Raw genomic sequence first — 16293 nt, forward strand, 5'->3', positions numbered from 1 at the left:
AAACAGGTCACTCCAGACTGGCCCAAATGGGTTCTGGGTAGGCATGAGCGGACATTTCAATGTTCGACTTGGAAAAGTTCGCCGAACAAATTGATATGCGCCGAACATTTCCAAATCCCATAGGAGTCAATGGGGGGACCAAAAAAATGCATACACAACACCTAGAAACGGGACCAAAAGATGCCAAAACACATCAAATTAGGTGTAGACACCAGGGAAGTGTCATCAATTGACCAAGAGTACAAGTACTATAATTATTATTACTGTGACTGCAACATTTATTCAGTTGCGCTTTACATGTCAAAAGGGGTCACCGACTGGTACAACAGAAGAGAGGACCCTGCCTTCGAGGGCTCTTTGTCATGGACATGGTTTGTAGAACCACTGTTCCACGGACCCCGGAGAGCCTGGAGGGGGGTGACTAAGCGAGCACCGGACTGTTCACTAGAGCCTCTGATGGTGAGGTTAGACTTGGCTCCCAATAAACACCAGGTGCCACTCCAAGACAGACCAACGGATGTGCAGCAGCTGGACCAAGTAGGACAGACTAGATGGTGCAGCCGGCAGAGTCTGTATCAGGAGTGCAGCCGGCAGAGTCTGTATCAGGAGTGCAGCAGGCAGAGTCTGTATCAGGAGTGCAGCAGGCAGAGTCTGTATCAGGAGTGCAGCAGGCAGAGTCTGTATCAGGAGTGCAGCAGGCAGAGTCTGTATCAGGAGTGCAGCAGGCAGAGTCTGTATCAGGAGTGCAGCAGGCAGAGTCTGTATCAGGAGTGCAGCAGGCAGAGTCTGTATCAGGAGTGCAGCAGGCAGAGTCTGTATCAGGAGCGCAGCAGGCAGAGTCTGTACGAGGAGCGCAGCAGGCAGAGTCTGTATCAGGAGTGCAGCAGGCAGAGTCTGTATCAGAAGTGCAGCAAGGACTGGTATGCAACCTTACACAACTTAGACTGCAGAACAGGAAGGTTCCCCTACAGCCAACCCAATAGATGGAGACCCAATCAGGATTCCCCACATTTAAAAAAATTAGTGGCAGATGCCAACAAAGTGTAATCAATTTCACTACTGTAGAAATTGTGTAAATGAGACCCACATCTCTTCCAGTACAGCCAACCCAGGAGATGGAGACCTAACCAGGAGTGTTCACATTGCCCTAAATGAAGGCCTAACACCACTGAAGTGGCATCAATGTCATCAGACTACAAGTAGTTTAACGCAGACCCATACCTGTCCAGCTACAGCCAACCCAGGAGATGCAGACTCAATTGGAAGTATTTACATTTAAAAAAATAGGGCTTAAGACCACAATTTCCGTGGCCAACAGATTGGAGATGGCGGACTTCAACCTCTTAGTTTTGTCACGTGTAGGATGAAACAATCTTTTATGTGACCACAACAGCAGGATTGAGGGCTGGCTGCAGTGCTGAGAGAGGGCAGAGTACGGTGAAATGGACAAACCGATAGATCATGAGTGAGGTGCAGGCGGATATGTTACGGTGGATTGAGAAACGTGTGGTGTGCTCAGAGAAACAAACACAGCAGGCATATCCACTTCAAATACAGCTGGTTCTGTCAGACACCTGCGTGACACAACTTGGCACGGTAACAGAGGAGGAGGAAGAAGCAGCAGAGGTGTTTGATGGGGCGGCTGATGGTTGTTTATTGAAAATCAATTTAGAGTTTATCATGTTTGTGAACCCATTTGGGGAGAATAATATCTGCACCAAATGCTCCATTTCACTACAGTAAAACTATAGAATGCATGGAGACCAAAACCTCTTCCACTATAGTCAATCCAATGGATGGAGACCCATTCAGGATTCCCCACAGTTCCAAAAATTAGGGTTTTTTAGAGTTAGGACTGTCCCACAAGGGATGCCGTGACGTGGCGGGACAGCTTTTACATTATTTTGATCAAAATTATGTTAATAATAAATAATAAAGGGTATTTAGTTATTTTTGCACTGTGCGATTTTTACATTTACTTTTAATCATTTGGGTATTTTTCTTGTCTTTGGTTTCTCTTTGTCTAATGGCCTTGTGTGAACATGCAGTTACATTTTGCATGCACATCAATTTATGTTCCAGTTCACACCTTCAGGTTTTTTCTTTGCAGTTAGTATGCTTGAGTGCATATAAAAGGGTGTGGCCGCCCTTTGTCTGGGCTGGGACGCTGATCCTGCCTCGATTTTATGCTTGCACTAGGGATCCAGTCTCAGTGTCCTTGTCCATATGTATGTCACTTGACAAATGGTAAGGTTTTTAATATTAGAGTTAGGACTGTCCCACAAGGGATGCCGTGACATGGCGGGACAGCTTTTACATTATTTTGATCAAAATTATGTTAACTAAATACCCTTTATTATTTATTATTATTTTTGCACTGTGCGATTTTTACATTTACTTTTAATCATTTGGGTATTTTTCTTGTCTTTGGTTTCTCTAGTTCCAAAAATTAGCAGCAGACGCCAGCAGAGTGTAATCAATTTCACTACAGTAGAAATAGTTTAAATGAGACCCACATCGCTTTCAGTACAGACAACCCAAGAGATGGAGACCTAACCAGGAGTGTTCATATTGCCATAAATGAGGGCCTAACAAACACCACCAAAGTGACATCAATTTCACTAGAGTATAAGTATTGCAAAGGAGGCCAAAACCAGTTCCTCTACAGCCAACCCAATAGATGGAGACCCAATCAGGATTCTCCACATTTGAAAAAATTAGTGGCAGACACTAGCAACATCTAATCAATTTCACTACAGTAGAAATAGTGTAAATAAGACCCACACCTCTTCCAGTACAGCCAACCCAGGAGATGGAGACGTAATCAGGAGTGTTCACATTGCCATAAATGAGGGCCTGACACCACCGAAGTGGCATCAATGTCATTAGACTACAAGTAGTTTAACGCAGACCCATACCTGTCCCACTACAGCAAACCCAATGGATGGAAACTGTAACGGGTCTGGGAGGCGGAACCTCTGAGCAACTTATACAAGGGGGCGGTCCTTGTAAGGAAGCGGGTGGCGACCAGGGAAAACAGGCAGGTAGTCACAGGAGGTGACCGGGACAGTCTCTGGGTAAACGGGCAGGAGGTCACGGCAAGTGACCGGGACAGTCTCTGGGTAAACGGGCAGGAGGTCACAGCAAGTGACCGGGACAGTCTCTGGGTAAAGGGTAGGTACGACCTGTGACGGCTGAGCCTCCCGGTAGGCTAGCAGGCAGATGGCAGAATTGTGCTCCCAGATGAGCAGGCGAGAGTCTCTGGACTGGCAGGTGGTCACAGCACGTGACGGCAGAGCCTCCAGGTAGGCTAGCAGATGAGCGCTCCCAGGTGAGCGGGCAAGAGTCTCTGGACTGGCAGGTGATCACAGCACGTGACGGCGGAGCCTCCAGGTAGGCTAGCAGACAGGTAGCAGGTGAGCGCTCCCAGGTGAGTGGGCAAGAGTCTCTGGACTGGCAGGTGGTCACAGCACGTGACGGCGGAGCCTCCAGGTAGGCTAACAGGCAGGTAGCAGATGAGCGCTCCCAGGTGAGCGGGCAAGCTGGTCCATAGACAGACTGACTGGTGTCGGAAGGCAGACCGTCGGACCTCAGGCTAGCAAGCAGGTAAGCGGATAACAGGCAGGAATCAGATAGCAAACTGGCAGGAAACTGGCAGGTAACTGGAAACGGGACCTGAGGGCTGAAGCAGAGTAGTGAACAGTGCAACAACATTGCTCGGGCACCTCCATTTTGGAGGAGGTGCCTTATATATGGTGAAGTCCTCCGGCCATTGGCCGGGGACTCCTTAGGCCGGCGCGCGCGGCCCCTTTAAGAGGGAGGGAGCGCGCGCGCGCCCTAAGCACCGTGGCCGGGAAGGAGCGCGCGCTGCCAGCAGAGCGGGAGGAAGACGCCGGGCACAGAGCGGAGAGGTGAGGGGAACAGCGTCCCTGCCTAGCAGGAGGCAGGGACGCCGACGCTACAGTACCCCCCCCTTTAGGCCCCCCCATTTTTAGGCCAGACAGAAATTTAGCAAGGATGAGAAGGGCATGGATGTTCTCCCGGGGCTCCCACATTCTCTCCTCAGGACCAAACCCCTTCCAATCTACTAGAAAAAAGGTCTTTCCTCTTACCCTTTTGGTGGCCAGAATGTTCTCTACCTCAAACTCGTTTTCAGCAGAAACCGGAGCAGGAGGCGTACCTGTAGACTTGGAAAAAGAGTTAAGTACCACGGGTTTGAGGAGAGATACATGGAAGGAGTTAGGGATCCGCAAGTTGGCCGGGAGTTTCAATTTATAGGCCACTGGGTTGATCTGACTGATGACCTCCAGAGGGCCGATGAACCGAGGCCCTAACTTATAGGAAGGAATCTTGAGCCGGACATACTTGGACGAGAGCCAGACTTTATCCCCAGGACGGAATTGAGGAGGATCCAGACGTTTTTTGTCAGCGTGCCTTTTCATATGCTCGGACGACTGAAGGAGTGCGGACCGGGTACTCTCCCACATGGAGGAAAATTTGTTAACAAGAGATTCCGCAGCCGGATTATCCACCGAGGTGGAGACGGGAAATGGGATCCGAGGATGCTGACCGAAGACTACAAAAAACGGGGATTTGGAGGAAGATTCGCTCTCGTGATTGTTGTAAGAGAACTCGGCCCATGGTAGGAGATCCACCCAGTCAGAATGGTGGGCATTAACAAAGTGCCGGAGGTAACTGGTCAGGATCTGATTGATCCGCTCCACTTGACCATTAGACTGAGGGTGGTAAGCGGAGGAGAAGTCCAGGGTGACGCCCAGCAGTTTACAAGTGGCTCTCCAGAAGCGTGAGGTGAACTGTACCCCACGATCCGACACGATGTGGAGGGGCAGGCCATGAAGGCGGAAGATGTGGTGGATAAAGTCTTTAGCCAGCTCGGGTGCAGACGGGAGGCCTGGCAGGGGAACAAAATGAGCCATCTTGGAAAAGCGGTCAGCGACCACCCAAATGACCGTACAACCGGCAGAGACGGGGAGATCGGTTATGAAGTCCATAGCTATATGCTGCCAGGGGGCAGCAGGTACTGGCAGAGGAAGGAGGCGACCGGCTGGCAGGTGTCTCGGAACCTTGTTGCGGGCGCAGGACATACAGGCAGAGACAAAGTCTATTACGTCCTTGTGCAGGGTAGGCCACCAGTAGTGCCGGGTAATAAGCTGGAGGGTCTTTTTCTGACCGGCGTGGCCAGCTAGTTTAGACGAGTGACCCCAGTGTAGGATCTTCTCCCGATCAGGTACCGATACGAATGTCTTACCGGGAGGGAGACGATTTAGACTCACGGGAGCCACCTGCATTACTCTGGCGGGATCGATGATATTTAGGTTCTTCCTCGAGATCAGACACCAGAAAGGATCGGGACAAGGCGTCCGCTTTGATGTTTTTGTCAGCCGGGCGAAATTGAAGAACAAAATCAAAGCGAGCAAAAAACAAGGACCACCGGGCTTGGCGCGGGTTAAGTCTCTGGGCATGCTGGAGGTAAGCCAAGTTCTTGTGGTCAGTGTAAATTATTACCGGGTGAAGAGCCCCCTCGAGCAGGTAACGCCACTCCTCCAATGCCAGCTTGATGGCCAATAACTCTCGGTCTCCTATGGAATAGTTGCGCTCAGAAGAGGAGAAGAGTTTGGAGAAGAAGCCACAAGTTACCATTCTCCCGGAAGATGATTTTTGGGTAAGTACCGCTCCGGCTCCAGAGGAGGAGGCGTCAACTTCCAGGAAGAACTGCTTGTTGCCGTCCGGGCGATGCAGCACGGGGGCGGAAGAGAAGGCCTGTTTTAAGGAAAGAAAGGCCTCCTCTGCTTAGGGCGGCCACTCTCTGGGATTAGTGCCCTTACGGGTGAGCGCGGAAATTGGGGCAGTCCGGGAAGAGAAGTGCGGTATGAAGAGACGGTAGTAGTTGGCGAAGCCCAGGAACCGCTGAATAGCCTTCAACCCCTCCGGTCGAGACCACTTCTCGATGGCAGACAGTTTCTCAGGATCCATTCGTAGACCGGTCTGAGAAATTATGTAGCCCAAAAACGGAAGCGAGGTCTGCTCAAAGAGGCACTTCTCATATTTGGCGAAGAGGTGGTTCTGCCTGAGCCTGAGCAGGACCTGACGAACATCCCTCCGGTGAGTCTGGAGATCCGGAGAGAAGACCAAGATGTCGTCCAGGTACACCACTACGCAGGAGTAGAGAAGGTCCCGGAAGATGTCATTGACCAACTCTTGAAAGACGGCGGGAGCATTACAAAGACCAAAAGGCATTACCAGATATTCATAGTGGCCGTCCCGGGTGTTGAATGCAGTCTTCCACTCATCCCCCTGACGGATACGGACCAGGTTGTACGCCCCACGAAGGTCCAGTTTGGTGAAGATTCTAGCCCCCCCTCAGATGATCAAATAATTCCGGAATGAGCGGAAGGGGGTACTTATTCTTCACCATGATCTGGTTAAGGCCTCTATAGTCTATACAGGGACGGAGAGAGCCGTCCTTCTTTTTAACGAAAAAGAAGCCTGCTCCCGCCGGGGAGGTAGATTTCCGGATAAATCCCCGGGCCAGATTCTCCTCAATATATTCGGACATAGACCGGGTCTCAGCAGCGGACAACGGGTAAATACGCCCACGGGGAGGAGTAGTACCGGGTAACAGGTCGATAGGACAGTCGTATGGCCTATGAGGGGGTAATGTCTCTGCCTCCTTTTTATTAAAGACATCAGCATATGACCAATAAGGAATCGGAAGTCCAGGTAGATTAGTTGGGATAGGAGAAGGACGGACGGGATGAACGGGAACCAAACAAGTCTTATGGCAGTCCTGTCCACAGCGAAGGACTTCTCCGGTCTGCCAGTCAAGCACGGGTGCATGTTTCTGGAGCCAAGGTAGGCCTAATAAGAGGGCGTGAGAGAGTCCAGGCAGAACATGAAAGGAGATGCTCTCAGAATGCAGCATTCCCACCTGCAGAGTAATGGATTCGGTGATGAGTTGGATGGGACGTGGTAAGAGGCCCCCATCCACGGCAGCGACAGATAAGGGTACAGCCAGAGGTTTGGTGGGAATGCGGTATTTTTCTACCAGGGACAGTGAAATAAGAATCCCGGCTGCTCCAGAGTCAAGTTGGGCTAGTTCGAAATAACGGTTCTCCCCGCAGATGATTGAGACTGACAGCAGCAGAGATGGAGAGGGTTTATTCTTGTCTAGGACGACCTCTCTGAGCGATCCTAGACACAGGCGTTTCCCGACCTCTCCGGGCAGGTACGGATCCGGTGCTTCTTACTGCCACAGTAGAAGCAGCTCCCCTCGGCACGGCGTAAGTCTTGACGGGTTTTGACCATCTTGGTCTGGTCGACCTGCATAGGCTCAGGAGAGTGTGCCTGGGGAGTAACGGAGGGAGTGACGGGTCTCTGGAAGGTAGGAGCTAGACGTGGAAACCTCCTCTCACGGGTGACCTCTTTGGCGCGCTCCTGGAACCGTAGGTCAATCCGGATGGCAAGAGTTATTAAGTCGTCGAGAGTGGTAGGAACGTCCCGACCGGCGAGTTCATCTTTAATACGACCGGACAGACCCTCCCAGAAGACAGATACCAGAGCGTCGTTATCCCAGGCCAGCTCCGAGGCAAGGGTACGGAACCGTATGGCATATTGGACCACGGTAAGACTTCCCTGACGGAGGCGTAGCAGAGACGAAGCGGATGAGGTCTTCCGTCCGGGTTCATCGAAGACTTTCCGGAAAGCCGTGAGAAAGGCTGACAAGTCGGCCACCAGGGGGTCTCCTCTCTCCCATAGAGGATTTAGCCAAGCCAGAGCCTCCCCCGTGAGGTGGGACATGATAAAGGCCACTTTGGACCGGTCGGAGATAAACTGGTGGGACAAGAGTTCGAAGTGCAGGGTGCACTGGTTTATGAAGCCCCGAGCTTGGGCGGAGTCACCTCCGAAGCGAGGAGGTGCGGAAAGCCGGGGTCCAGGACAGGATACCATGGTGTTGGTAGGCAGCGGCGCTGCCGGGTTGTGAGTCATGACACTAGCGGTGGTTGCTGGTGGAGCAGTCAGTGTGTCCAGGCGGGAGTTGACGTTCCGCAGGTGACTCAGGATGGACTCCTGTTGGGACCTCTGACGGGACAGTTCATGACATAGGTCTGAGAGCGAGGGAGCTTGGGTGCCACCGGGTTCCATGGCCCGAGCAAACTGTAACGGGTCTAGGAGGTGGAACCTCTGAGCAACTTATACAAGGGGGCGGTCCTTGTAAGGAAGCAGGTGGCGACCAAGGAAAACAGGCAGGTAGTCACAGGAGGTGACCGGGACAGTCTCTGGGTAAACGGGCAGGAGGTCACGGCAAGTGACCGGGACAGTCTCTGGGTAAACGGGCAGGAGGTCACGACAAGTGACCGGGACAGTCTCTGGGTAAAGGGTAGGTACGACCTGTGACGGCTGAGCCTCCAGGTAAGCTAGCAGGCAGATGGCAGAAGTGTGCTCCCAGATGAGCAGGCGAGAGTCTCTGGACTGGCAGGTGGTCACAGCACGTGACGGCGGAGCCTCCAGGTAGGCTAGCAGATGAGCGCTCCCAGGTGAGCGGGCAAGAGTCTCTGGACTGGCAGGTGAACACAGCACGTGACGGCGGAGCCTCCAGGTAGGCTAGCAGACAGGTAGCAGGTGAGCGCTCCCAGGTGAGCGGGCAAGAGTCTCTGGACTGGCAGGTGGTCACAGCACGTGACGGCGGAGCCTCCAGGTAGGCTAACAGGCAGGTAGCAGATGAGCGCTCCCAGGTGAGCGGGCAAGCTGGTCCATAGACAGACTGACTGGTGTCGGAAGGCAGACCGTCGGACCTCAGGCTAGCAAGCAGGTAAGCGGATAACAGGCAGGAATCAGATAGCAAACTGGCAGGAATCAGATAGCAAACTGGCAGGTAACTGGCAGGTAACTGGCAGGTAACTGGCAGGTAACTGGCAGGTAACTGGCAGGTAACTGGCAGGTAACTGGCAGGTAACTGGCAGGTAACTGGCAGGTAACTGGCAGGTAACTGGCAGGTAACTGGCAGGTAACTGGCAGGTAACTGGCAGGTAACTGGCAGGTAACTGGAAACGGGACCTGAGGGCTGAAGCAGAGTAGTGAACAGTGCAACAACATTGCTCGGGCACCTCTATTTTGGAGGAGGTGCCTTATATATGGTGAAGTCCTCCGGCCATTGGCCAGGGACTCCTTAGGCCGGCGCGCGCGGCCCCTTTAAGAGGGAGGGAGCGCGCGCGCGCCCTAAGCACCGTGGCCGGGAAGGAGCGAGCGCTGCCAGCAGAGCGGGAGGAAGACGCCGGGCACGAAGCGGAGAGGTGAGGGGAACAGCGTCCCTGCCTAGCAGGAGGCAGGGACGCCGACGCTACAGAAACGCAATCAGAATTCTCCACATTTCCCAAAATTAGGGCCAAAAACCTGCAGCAGCAGCAAGAGCAGCCACAGAAGCCATATCACAGACTGCAATTTCAAGAGATCAATGCAGCACACTCAAAACGACAACATTGCCTACTCTGTACAGTCTGCAATTGGGGTGCAAAAGTCCTTGGAGATCCATGACTTGTTGATCTTTTTTTTCAAATTTCTTTATTTAGGAATGAAACATAAAACATAGCAAATATATAGATAAAACCATACACTAAACATATTTTTGGCAGAGTAATACAGTAGAATACAAAAGTATCATAGAACAGTAAAAAAATAATAATACATATATATATAATATAATAAACATCTGTAAAGTAATCAAGAATCCACATTGTGATTTTAGTTTTGTCCAAATTTTTCATATTAATACAGGAAGGAGAAGAAGAGCAGAGAGAAAAGAAGAACTTCAGGTAAAAAAGGAAGGGACTTAAAGAGAAAAGTAGATGGGGGGAGGGGATTGGGAAGGCGAGTGGGGAGAAGAAAAAAAAAAGAGGAAAAAATCCCACCCCAGTCTAGACAACCGTTTGAACAAAAATCCCCCAATGGCAATCAAGTTTGAGAGTCGAGCTGCACAAGGCTTCCATATTCATTAGATTGCTTAAATTCCATCCAATAGAACCACGTTTTGTAGAAGACCTCATATCTATTGTAGAGAGAAGCCATCAAATCCTCCATGTACATTAAATCATTGACCTTAGAAATCCAGAGGGACGGGCTAGGTGGATTAACTTTCTTCCATAACAACGGAATACAAGCTCTGGCAGCCTTCACCAAAAATCTTAATAGGGAACATTTGTAGGAGGAAACAGAAGTCTCACCGAGCTATAGAAGGAATAGTTCAGGACCCATTTCACATGAAATGCCTGTAATCGACCTGATAATGCTTTTCACTTTAGTCCAGAACGGTTGTAAAACCGGACAGGACCAAAAGATATGAAGGAAATCTCTCTCGCCTGATCCACATCTCCAACACTTAAGGTCAATAGAGGGGAACATTTTGTTCAACTTATCCGGGACCCTGTACCACCTTCAAAGGAGTTTGAAATTCGCTTCCTGAAGCTGAGAACTTATGGAAAATGTATGCGTTAAGGACAGCACCTTTTCCCTTTGCTCCATGGAGAGAGTGATACCCAAGTCCTCTTCTCATTGTGTTAAAATTCTGGGAGGAATTGCGTTAGTTAGCATTGAGTGTACGGAGAAAAGTGCATGACGAATCACCCCCTTACCCATGCAAAGATTTTCAAACGCGGAAGGGGTTCGTGTATATTGAGCGTAATTTGGAAGAGAGCAAACAAAGTGACGCAGTTGGAGAGAACGCCATGTGCCCAGTGGTAAGGGATCAGTAATAGCTTGAAGTGCCTCTAAAGAAGGCCAATCATTATCTACGCCAATCTGGAAAGCCCTAAACCTTCCCGGAGAAATCTAAAGTCTAAAAACAGGATCTGACAAACCAGTGGAGAAGTCCGGAGAGCCGATAATAGGTGATAAAGGAGATGGAATGGGAAGGAGAAGTTTGCGTATCTCTGATATGGAGCAGCAGTAGAGTGTAGCACTAAAGCCCCCGTCACACTAAGCGAGATCGCTAGCAAGATCGCTGCTGAGTCACAAGTTTTGTGATGCAACAGCGACCTCAGTAGCGATCTCGCTACGTTTGACACTTAGCAGCAACCAGGCCCCTGCTGTGAGATCGCTGGTCGTGTCGGAATAGTCTGGACATTTCTTTGATCGTTGAGGCCCCGCTGGGTAGCATGCATAGGTGTGTTTAACACCTTACCAATGACCTTGTTGACGACTCAAGACACAGAAACACATAGGCGTGCATCGTTATACAGGTCGCCGCATCGTTGCTGCGCCGTTGGGAAGATCTGACTGTTTGACATCTCACCAGCGACCACATAGCGACGCAGCAACGATCCCTGACAGGTCGTATCGTTGTCGGAATCGCTGTAGCGTCGCTTAGTGTGACGGGGCCTTAATTGTGGGATGAGATTTCAGTGAAGATTGTGGAAAGAAGGGTACCCAGGGGAGAGCAGCTAAAGTGGCCTCTGAAAAGCTTTGCTCTATTTGTACCCATGGCTTCACCGAGGCATGCCTACACCAATCTATAACTCTAGACATATGAGCAGATAAATAGTACACTTTTACATCCGGAAGGCCCAAGCCTCCCCGACTTTTTGGTCTACATAGAAGGGATCACTGAAGTCTAACGGGTTTGTTAGCCCATATGAAACCTATTTGCAAGGACACAATAGATTTAAAAAAGGAGTTAGGGATTTTAATGGGAAGAGTTTGAAAGAGATATGATATGCGAGGAGAATTTCACATCTGCCGAACAAAGTAAAGTAAAGTTTAGACCATTTTGAACAATTAACTTTAATGTTCTGGAGCAATGGTAAGAAATTAAGTTTGAAGATGGAATTCATATCAGCAGAGAGGAGAATGCCGAAATACTTCAGGGACTGAGATGACCAACGAAATTTGATTGAATTCTGTAATGAGGAAACTAATTTCAAAAGGGAGATTTATATTCAAAAGCCTCTGACTTAGTTAAGTTGATCTTAAAATTAGACAAAAATGCATATTTTTTAAATTCCATCATCAAGTTAGGAAGAGATACAATCAGGTTAGTTATGAAGAATCACAGGTCATCCGCATAGGCTGCAATTTTGTAAGAGATATTTTGAATCTTTAGACCCATAATATCTGGGTTAGACCGGATACACCAAAGGAAGTGAGGATAAAGATTAGGAGGCTGAAGGGAGATCTGCAACTCTATAGATTTCAACACCTCCTACATGAACAACCAGTTGACCCGGTCAAAGGCCTTTTCGGCATCTGTGGATAAGAGCATCAAAGAGGTGCCATCCAATTTGGCCCTATAAAAAAGATTCAAGGCCTTGGTGGTGTTGTCCCTTGCTTCTCTTTTGGGCATAAAGCCCGCGTGGTCAGGGTGAATAATGTCTCAGAATTAGGAAACATAATGTCTCCGGTTTCACCTCAATGTACACTGTTCATGTGTCTCGCTAATGGGGTGTCACGGTCATGGTATATATTGCCCACATGCTCCCCCACTCTCCTCCTAGACTATCTCATGGTCTTGCCTATATAATCTAGGGGGCAGGTGCATGTAGCCATAAATAAAAGAACGTGGAGGAACTTGAGAAAGATTTACATGGTCTCATGCAATTACATGTACAACTTTCTCCACATCTAAAGAAACCACAGACTCTTCTATCTAGCCAAGTCCCCTAGGAAGCAGGTTTTTTATAGACTCTATGCACTAAACGGTCCCTAATTGACCCACACTTTCTGAAAGTTATTGTGGGAGACAATCCCACAGCACCCTCAGATCTGGGTCAGCCCCAAGCATACCCCAGTGTTTTCTGAGGATATTAAAGATACGGTCGCTCTGATTGTCATAAATTCCTATTACTCGTGTTATCCCATCTTTTTCTTGATCTCTTGGTTAGGTATGGAGGAGTGTCTGTCTTTCCCGTTTTTCTGCAATTGATTGTGTGGAATACAAAATGTACTGTAGGTACTCTTCTTCCCCGAATCTGGTGTTCATGTCTATTGCCTGTATATTAAAATCTGTGACACTTGAACAGTTCCTTCTCAACAGTAAAAATTGGCCTTTGGGTGTTCCTTTTTTAGGGGGATGGGGTGGTGGCTATTCCATTTCAATAGTTTATAAGTGCTTAAATGTTTATAGTAGATGAATGTCCCAAGGGTCCCATCCCGCTCTTTCTTGATTAGTACATCCAGGAAAGGCAACTGATTATAACTAAACTCCGCTGTAAATCTCAGACCCACTGTATTGATGTTGAGTTCCCTGACAAATTAAAAAAAATTGTTCACTCGTCCCTGACCAGATGATAAAAATGTTGTCTATATATCTATACCATACCCCAATATGTGGACGCCACCACTTATGATCATCCCTGAATATTGTGGATTCCTCCCACCAGCCCAGGAATAGATTAGCATATGAGGGGGCACAGGGGCTCCCTATCGCAGTACCCCTGAGCTGGTGGAAGTACTTCCTGTCAAAAAGAAAGAAGTTATGTGTAAGAGTGAATTTTAAAAGATCGTCCATGAAGTCATTATGTCTGCTACACTCTATTGATCTCGATTTCAAGAAATGTCTTACCCCTCTGATACCATCATCATGTTGCTGCACAAAGCCTCGATATCTAGCAATGCTTGCTCCCCTACATGCATGTATACATGCTCGAGGGTATACATGAAAGGGGAGCAGGCAAAGGGAAAAACATTTTCCAGAGGGATTATTGCAACTGTAAAACCTCAGGACTTATTCCAACTGCAGGACCTCAGGCGGTATTGTGGGAACATTATACTGTGTGGGGGCATTATACATACTGCATAAGGGGCATAATGGGAGCATTACACTGTGTGGGGGGCATCATACATACTGCATAAGGTGCATAATGGGGAAATTGCACTGTGTGGGGGCATCATACATACTTCGTAAGGGGCATAATGGGAGCATTACACTGTGTGGGGGCATCATATATACTGCATAAGGGGCATAATGGGGGTATTACACTGTGTGGGGGCATTATACATACTGCATAAGAGGCATAATGGGAGCATTACACTGTGTGGGGGCATCACACATCCTGTATAAGGGGCATAGTGGGGGCATTACACTGTGTGGGGGCATTATACATACTGCATAAGAGGCATAATGGGAGCATTACACTGTGTGGGGGCATCACACATCCTGTATAAGGGGCATAGTGGGGGCATTACACTGTGTGGGGGCATTATACATACTGCATAAGAGGCATAATGGGAGCATTACACTGTGTGGGGGCATCACACATCCTGTATAAGGGGCATTACACTGCATGGGGGCATCATATATACTGCATAAGGGGCATAATGGGGGCATTACACTGTGTGGGGGCATCATACATACTGCATAAGGGGCATAGTGGGGGCATTACACTGCATGGGGGCATCATACATACTGCATAAGGGTCAAAACCTACAAAAAAGAAAAAATATATCACATACCCTACCATCAACTTTGCTTTACATTTATATATAATGATGGTAGGGTATGTGATATATTTTTTGTAGGTTTTGTATCTTTTTGCTAGCGTGAACATGCTCTTATTTCTTGCATGTGTACCATCTTAGACCTCAGTTCACATTGCTTGGTTATACAGCATAAGGGGCATAATGGTGGCAATACAGTGTGGGGGCATCATACATACTGCATAAGGGGCATAATGGGGGCATTACACTGTGGGGGGGATCATACATACTGCATAAGGGGCATAATGGGGGCATTACACTGTGTGGGGGCATCATACATCCTGCATAAGGGGTATAATGGGGGCATTACACTGTGTGGGGGCATCATACATACTGCATAAGGGGCATAATGGGGGCATTACACTGTATGGGGCATCATACATACTGCATAAGGGGCATAATGGGGGCATTACACTGTATGGGGCATCATACATACTGCATAAGGGGCATAATGGGGGCATTACACTGTGGGGGCATCATACATACTGCATAAGGGGCATAATGGGGGATTACACTGTGTGGGGGCATCATACATCCTGCATAAGGGGCATAATGGGGGAATTACACTGTGTGGGGGCATCATACATCCTGCATAAGGGGCATAATGGGGGAATTACACTGTGTGGGGGCATCATACATCCTGCATAAGGGGCATAATGGGGGAATTACACTGTGTGGGGGCATCATACATCCTGCATAAGGGGCATAATGGGGGAATTACACTGTGTGGGGGCATCATACATCCTGCATAAGGGGCATAATGGGGGAATTACACTGTGTGGGGGCATCATACATCCTGCATAAGGGGCATAATGGGGGAATTACACTGTGTGGGGGCATCATACATCCTGCATAAGGGGCATAATGGGGGCATTACACTGTGTGGGGGCATCATACATCCTGCATAAGGGGCATAATGGGGGAATTACACTGTGTGGGGGCATCATACATCCTGCATAAGGGGCATAATGGGGGAATTACACTGTGTGGGGGCATTATACATACTGCATAAGGGGCATAATGGGGGCATTACACTGTGTGGGGGCATCATACATCCTGCATAAGGGGCATAATGGGGGAATTACACTGTGTGGGGGCATCATACATCCTGCATAAGGGGCATAATGGGGGCATTACACTGTGTGGGGGCATCATACATCCTGCATAAGGGGCATAATGGGGGCATTACACTGTGGGGGCATCATACATACTGCATAAGGGGCATAATGGGGGCATTACACTGTGGGGCATCATACATCCTGCATAAGGGGCATAATGGGGGCATTACACTGTGGGGCCAGTAAAGGGGTCCTGTACTATGAGAACAATACGTTTCCCCCCTTCCTGTCTCCATAGTTGGGTCGTATGTATCTATTACAGGAGACAGAACAAAAACCTTATGATTCTTATAAAGGGGCAACACAAGACCCCAAAAGAGTCTCCGTGCTGAAGGGGTTAATGCCCCCTGCGCCCAGTAATGGGGGTCTCCACATACCTCCACCTGCAGAGCCGCCACCACACACCTCCACCTGCAGAGCCGCCACCACATATATGGCTGCTCTGTGCGCACAGGACCTGTGATGAGGTCACAGGAGGGGAGGAGTCAGGGGTCACATGATCAGGGGCCTCAGTGGATGCAGGACTCTGCTGTGCTGGTTGTCATGGTGCTGGATGAGCTGAAGTTTATGTGTGGGGTCAGGAGGGGTTTACAGTGTGGATGTAGCAGAGCCGTGTGTGTACGAGGTGTACGGAGCAGAGCCGCGTGTGTACGAGGTGTACAGAGCGGAGCCGTATGTATACGAGGTGTAC

General features: G+C 49.3%; 1 protein-coding gene across 1 annotated transcript in view; it reads right to left on the reverse strand.

Annotated features, from left to right (window-relative positions):
- Nucleotides 1-16083, reverse strand: part of LOC141213611 (uncharacterized) — a 37285-nt gene extending 21202 nt beyond the window's left edge. The window contains exon 1 of the mRNA XM_073665219.1: nucleotides 15980-16083. Coding sequence (XP_073521320.1) covers nucleotides 15980-16033 — 54 coding nt within the window. The 5' untranslated portion in view covers nucleotides 16034-16083. The remainder of the gene's footprint in view (nucleotides 1-15979) is intronic.
- Between the last annotated feature and the right edge of the window lie 210 nt (nucleotides 16084-16293).

This window comes from Phyllobates terribilis, unplaced genomic scaffold, assembly GCF_046119375.1.
Source record: "Phyllobates terribilis strain yellow unplaced genomic scaffold, ASM4611937v1 Scaffold_200__1_contigs__length_3551848, whole genome shotgun sequence".
NCBI classification, from domain to species: domain Eukaryota; kingdom Metazoa; phylum Chordata; class Amphibia; order Anura; family Dendrobatidae; genus Phyllobates; species Phyllobates terribilis.